Below are 7,397 nucleotides of genomic sequence, written 5' to 3'. Positions count from 1 at the left end.
TTAATAATTCTTTTCAATTTCCTTTAGGTAGAGTTATCTCGATCTTATGACTCTGAAGTCATGGTTTTGGCAGGTTTCATTTTTTTTATCCCTTTTTTATTGAATTTATTTTTTAATTTCACCCTCCAATAACTTATTTTTTTTATTTAGTTTTTTTATTTATTTCAATCTCATCCTTTAGTATTAGTTTGTTTGGGAATCGATTTTTTTTTTTCAATTTTACCCTTCAAAAACTCAATCATTGTTTTAATTTATTTATTTTTAATTTTAATCTCATTCTTTAGTATTAGATTATTTGGGAATTGGATTTCGTGATTTTTTTTTTCAATTTTTTTTATGTGAAATTATCTTGGTCTCATAGATTTAGTTTTTGTTTCTCAATTTTGACACATATATATATAACATTAGACCTGTTAGAAATGAAGCATTGTAATATTTTAATTTATTTCTTATAATGTTATCTCAGTCTTATAACTCAGGGTGCAGGTTTAATAGTTTAGCTCGAGTTTACTTGGATTTTTTTTTGTTTTTTTTTTTAATTTTTTTTATTTCATCCTTTAATATTAGGTTTGTTGGAAATTTGGCTTTGTATTTTTTTATATTTTTTTTGTAGAGTTATCTTGATCTCATAACCCGGGTTAATTTAGATAGTTCTTTTTGTTCTTTTTTTAATTTTATTATTCAATATTAGATTGATTAGGAATAAGTATTCAAACTTTATTTTAATTTACTTTCTATAAGGTTATTATGGTTTCATTACCAGGATAAAAAATTTGATAGATTACCAGGACAATCCAATATATTATTGTCTTAATATTTAAAAAGATATGTTATTCAATATATCACTTTATCAATATTCAATAAAAAAAATAATCTAATATGAATTATATTTTGAGTTTATATTTAATTTTTTTTATCAGAAATTATTTTAGCAATACTTGAATATTTTTTTATATGAAAAAAATTTATCGGACGCACAACACAGTATTGATTAGTAATCTAGTTTACACTATAATAAAATAAACGACTTAAAAATATTTAATAAAAAAATTCATCTAATAAATATTATATTTTAAATTTATAATTAATTTTTTTTATTAAAAATTATTTTAACAATACTTAATATTTTTTTTATCTGATTTCACTCACAACACAACACAGCATTGATCAATAATGTAGTTTATTTTAACACTATAAAATATTTAAACAGGAAAAAAAAAAAAAAGAGTTCAAAACCCAAGGTAAAACTGTGGAGCACTATTTAGTACTGTTCATACAAATTTATGGATGCCACAGAAATATTTGGCTCTGGAGATTCTCTATCTCTCTAAGAAGGAGAAAAAAAGGAGCAGGTGATATGACATATCGATCCGTAAATTGCTAACCTTGCCAAGGTGGTGGTAGATTTTGGTTCCTTTGCCCATATGTTGGAGGGTTAATGTGATCGAGCCAGTCTTTGTGAGGAAATGCTTTAAGACCCAAGAAATCTCTTGTCAAGTCATCGTTGCCACCTCCATGAGGACTACCAACAGCAGAAGTTCTAACGTCATGATCACTCCTCCTAAATTGGGATTCTGTTGACTTTGAGAGTCTTTCCTGAAAATTACCACTGTCTCTTTTTGGATTCAACATTCCATTGAAATCCTCATTATCAAAGGATGAACCATCAAACCCACTCGCAGAAGATAAAGAAGTCATCATATCATGGACTAAAGAAGGCCCTCCTGCATCACTCGCAGCAAGATGTTCCATGATACCAGATGTGACAGCAGCAGCTTTATTCTCTAAAGATACCAGCCCATGGCCAAACCCACTTCCCATCTCTTCACGTGATGACAAAAATAGACCAGATGTGACAGCTGGTAACGTGGAACTGAAACCAGGGTTCAGATTAGACATGTGACCTTGGTGGGGTCTAAGTATGGCAGCAGCAGCAGCTGGCGGAGAAGGCTTGCTCATCGTCACCCCCATTTGTGCTGCTTTTTGCAGCAATGCAGTGGCAGACATGTGAGGGGAAACTGTTGATGCGGACTGGAATGGAGGAAGTACAGTAGGGTTGGTGCTAGGGTTTCCATGTTGCAAAAATGACTGGTTAAAATTTTCTGGGAATAGTTGTGAGGAGAGATTGATCTGTGGTGGACCTGTACCAGCATCTCCGACTGGTGGAAAAACCAACCATGGTGGGATACTATATTCTGGTCTAGGGTTAAAATGATGCTGGTTTTGATCTTGCTCTCTTTTCACCGACAGGGCTTGTAAATTGACCAGGTGTGAAGCAGAGGAGCCAGGTTGCTGAGAGTAGAGAATAGGGTTTACAGTGATCGCTCGAACACTCTCTTCTGCTAAAGCATCACAGAAGGCTCTGTGGGTGATGAAACTGTCCCTCCTGCAAGCACAAAAAAACAAGCAGAAGAAAACAAAAAGGTATTCCATTAAAATGAAGCAAACAGTAGTGAAGTACCACTTCTTTTCTTTATCGCTCTCTCGTGTCCAGCTACTTTTTGTATTTTCCTTCTTTTTCTTAACCAAGGACAATTACATAGTAGATCTAACCATTAAAGTTTCTTAACCTTAGCAACTTTAAAGATAACGATAATAATTTAACTTAATACAGTCTCTCTCTCTTGCTCTCTGAACTTGAAGCATTTTGAAACCATAAGAATATGAAGTCAAGAACTCAAGATACTTTTATCTTACACTAGGAGGAGGCATGTCCATACTACATCATCATTAAGGAGAGCTAGTAAGCTTAATTATAGATCACTAAAGACTAAAAGAAATGAATCTAAACTTTGATCATGGAATGGAGTGGAAACTGAATTGTATATTGTACTTGCCTAGAGAAAAGAGTGCCACAATTACATCTATACTCTCTTGTGCCACAAATTTTAGAGTGAGCTTTCCAGTCTGATTGAACTGCATAACGTTTTGAGCACTTTTCACACTTCCACTTCTTCTCACCATGCTTTCTGCTAAAGTGCTTCTTGATCCCTGTGAGGTCCCCAAGAGCCCTTGATGGGTCATGGTGCACACAAGTAACCTCTGGACACACATATACCTTCTTTTTCACCTCTTTGTTTGTTCTTTGCTTTAGCTTCCATGGCAGGTTATGCCCTCTTCTATGAAGTTGAAGATTCTGATCTCTCTTAAATCCTTTGTTACAGATCTCACATATAAATCTGTTTGTTGCCTGCAGACTGTTGGGAGACAAAGCTATCACTTCCGCATCTGGGTCTGATGAAAAATTAAATGAAACCAATATTAAGATGCAAATAAAAAGATAATAATGGAACAACTATGTATATATATAGCTACTTTAATTTGCAACCAAGATATATCTGATGGTCTTGATGACTTGAAACCTGGGTTGCCTGGGAAACTTTTTTTCTTCTTTGGTGGCGGTTGATTTGTTGAATCAAAGGAGTGTTGAGGGTATATAGCACCAGTTTCAATTCTGCTGCCTGAAGAAGCACTTACTTCACCAGATGCTGAAGTTAAATTGGACATATTCTCATCCATTACCAGGCCTTTCAATATCTTCTCTCTATATTTAAGAAATAATTACATGACTTTGTGAATGATGACACAAGCTACAAGATGCGCACCCATGAGCTACAGATTAACCTTTTTACATGTGTGACAGGATGTCCTAGGATCTGTGCGGAAACCCTAAGCTAGTAAGGCTAATAAAAGTGGAAAGCAGTAAACTAGACCATGTGCACAGAAGCGATTTCAGCTTGCCTTAAATTTCTGAGAATATATTCAGTATGTAATAAATATCCTTTCATTCTCTCTGTAGCCTTCTTGATTATGATATCACTTCTCTTTCCTTGAAAACTAACAAGAGTCCTAGGAAGAAAGAAAATAAGTACAATACAAAAGAACAAAAAATGGACAAGAAAAAAATAAAACAAGTTCCTAGGTGGATTAGCTTAACTCCTTGAAGACCTGAACAAAACCTTTGCTTCTTAGCTAGCTAGCTAGCTCGGCTATTTGCCCAAGAAGATTAAACAAAACCAACAGCACAAAACATCTGTGAATTAATTGAATCTAAACCGTACCATGCTGGGATGAAATATGTAAACATGACTGTCTGGTGTGTGCGTGTGGAGAGGGAGAGAGAGAGAGAGAGAGAGAGAGATCAGAGATGAGGATGAGAAAGGATTCTCCTTTGAAGCCCTCCACACAACCAAAACCAAGATCCAAAGCAACAGTCTTGTTTAATCTGACGTGCGCTTTCTGTCTTTTCCCCTGTTCCCTTTCAAGTCCTAGCTAGAAAATACACGCACTCTCTCTATCTATTTATTTTGTATTGGCAAATAATTTCCACCTTGTTTTACTCACTGCCACCTTTCCCATCCCATAAAAAGAACAGCAGATATAAAGCAATCCAAGTAAAAAGGGAAGTCTCAAAAAGACTGTAACCACAATACAGCTGCTCGATAGAGAAGACAGTCATCATATGATGTTTGATAATCACAGGCTTTTAGCATACGGTAGGTAAAAGAGTTAAAAGAGGAAAAGCTCTTTCCTCTCTTTCCTCACACCGGCCATGACATGATTAGCACTGTGATTGAATTCCATTAGACATGCTCACGGGAAATACTTATATATATATATATATATATATATATATAAGAATATGCTATCATTCTCTTTTACTGTACGTACTTACGTACTTGTTTAATATTACACCTTAAAATTAAATACTCCTGTTTACTGTTTATGGCAAAGGGGGTCGGGATCTGTACATTTGAGGAAAAGAGGATGTCGGTCTGGAAAATACTATTTTGATTTTTCTTCTCTCTAATAATCGTACGAAAAAACCCTCAACAACGCATGCCAATAACTTGGATTTTCTTTTTCCTTTTTTTTTTAAAAAAAAAGAAAATAATAATGCAAACTTGGACACTATCGCATGCCATATCTTTCTCAACATTTGATGCACTGAATGCAAATATGAAGTTAGTACTTAGTACTTAGTACACACATCATTTGAAAATATAGTGACAAATGAACGGTTGCAGTAGTTGACTATTAATATATTTATTTTTTTAAAAAAATAATATTTTTTAAAAAAATAATTTGTTTTTGTTTTTGTTTTTGCTTTAAATTATTTATTTTTTGATATTTTTAAATCATTTTAATGTGCTGATGTCAAAAATAAATTTTAAAAAATAAAAAATTACTATTTTATTGTATTTTCAAGTAAAAAACACTTTAAAAAACAATCACTGCTGCAATACCAAATGAGCTCTATGTTTTTTATATACCTTTCCTAAGTTCTAAAATATGTTTAAAAGTTAATAGCTTAATCTATCTTTTATATGTATATAATAGGATATTTTTATAATATGCTTTTGTATCTTTAATTTAATTAATTTTATTTTTAAATATATGTTAAATTTCTAATATATCATTTGGATAAAAATTATAAGTCAACCGTAAAAATTGACCACATGTTTTAAATGTGATAATAAACTCATACTTGATATATGTTTTATTTCTAAGTCGTGTATTTCTCATTGCAAATCACGTACCTAATTTTGGTAGACTAAAAAGGATTGATGTAGACAAGACTGAAAAATCTAATTGTTCTGAACTTAAGAGTATGAGATAATTGAAATATCCAAAAGGTATAGGAGACTTGTTTATGGATTAATAGGATAAAGTTAATTAAGTCTAAGAAAAAACCAGTTTGGACCATACAATCAACTAGATAAATATTATCAGAAATTTAGTAAGTATAAATAGAATTATTCATGAAATTTTTTTATTAATAAATTGTGATGAATTTTACTGATAAATTTTTCTATCATTATATATCAGCTAATATATACCGAAGAATTGCAATGAGAAATAATGAATAAAAAAGCTAGAAAAGTACATGTAAATTTTTCTAACTGCTTTATTGACAAAATTAACTTGACAGTAAAGTTTTTCAATAAATATACCAATGAAAATAATACTTTTGTATATACAATTAAAATTATAGATGGTATTACAGTGAGATCCAAAAAGATAAATTGTACAATGATGTTACATTTCTTACCAACAGAATAACTGATAAAATGCTCAACAAAATAATTATATTGGTAAATCTATCGGTAATATTTAATTTATGACCTGACGATCAACCATCGTCTTTCCCTCTCCTATTTCTCCTTTTTTCTTATGTTTTTTTTCTACAACAAATAACCACCCCCTTAATCTCACCACAATTCAACCTCCCATCACAACACTTGGTTTGTCAGCATCCATGTTCTGATTTAAATTTTATTGAGGATCCTCTACCTTAAGTAAGCAAATTTTTTTTTATTTGAACATAATTTTTAAATGTTAATTTTTGTTTTGCATATTTTTGTAATATATATATTTTGTTTGGGTGTTTAATTATTTTATAATTGTTTTCTCATATAATTTTGTTATATAGATTTATGATTTGTACATGTTATGGCTTGTTATAGATTTTGTAAAAATTATATTTTTTTGTAAAATGATGAAACTTATGTCAAATGTTTTATTGTGGTGTTTTTTAATGAAATGAATAATAACTTAATTATTTAACGGGTTCGTTTTATATTTTTTTAATTTTATTGCCACGTTATAATTTTTGATAAATGTGTAGAAATTTGAATTTATGTAGATATATAATTGATAATAAATTAAGAGAACTATTAAAATAGATTGAATAAAATTGAGTTAAATCAATATTTTTGTAAATTTATTTAGTTAATGTAATTAATTAATACATGTCGTCATCATTATTTAAATAAGTTTGATACAAGTAATGGATAATCGTTCATAGCTGTATCGAGATTCACCTCAGGGGTTGTAGAAGATGGATTATTGTAATCGGGTTCTGTAGAAGACCAAGTCCATGAAGAAGAACAGGTCAACCAAAACTCTTCAATACCAGCAGCCGGTTCCTGAAACAAAGGAGATAAGGTTAACAATAGAAGATAAGATAATAAATCTTTCAAATTCAAATGTGAATCATGCTTAGGCTAACTGATATGATAGTTGTTGATTTACACTTAAACTCTGTACTGCTCAAAGTCTATTTAAAGACAACGAGAATGAAGAACAATGCATCAGAAGAATAATAATAAACAGTTCTTCAATTTCTATTCTGTCCATTCTTGAGTTCTCTATTGTTTTATGGTATCAGATCCTCTAAAAAGACCAACATCTATTTACTATTGATTTACAATGACTTCCTCATCTTCCACCTCAAATAATTCTGCTGATCCTATTCTTTCTATCCCATCCCTCTATAATCTTCCTTTTACTATAAGCATCAAACTCAGCTCCTCCAATTATCCTGTTTAGAAGGCTCAAACACTGCCTTACTTCAGAGGGCATGGTGTTTTTGGTTATCTTGATGGTACAATCCC

The 7,397-nt window shown here is 31.3% G+C and overlaps 1 protein-coding gene across 1 annotated transcript; it reads right to left on the bottom strand.

The window, feature by feature from the left end:
• Positions 1-1,228: 1,228 nt before the first annotated feature.
• LOC118046001 (protein indeterminate-domain 7) lies at positions 1,229-4,324 on the bottom strand. The gene is made up of 3 exons (XM_035054750.2): positions 3,363-4,324; positions 2,838-3,234; positions 1,229-2,386 (listed from the first exon to the last, which is right to left on the bottom strand). Exons 1-3 carry the CDS (start codon positions 3,517-3,519, stop codon positions 1,381-1,383), a joined length of 1,560 nt encoding a protein of 519 aa, XP_034910641.1. The 5' UTR covers positions 3,520-4,324; the 3' UTR covers positions 1,229-1,380.
• Positions 4,325-7,397: the final 3,073 nt, after the last annotated feature.

This window comes from Populus alba, chromosome 18, assembly GCF_005239225.2.
Source record: "Populus alba chromosome 18, ASM523922v2, whole genome shotgun sequence".
Lineage (NCBI taxonomy): Eukaryota > Viridiplantae > Streptophyta > Magnoliopsida > Malpighiales > Salicaceae > Populus > Populus alba.
Note: the sequence above shows the minus strand (reverse complement) of the source record. Positions and strands in the feature narration are given on the sequence as shown.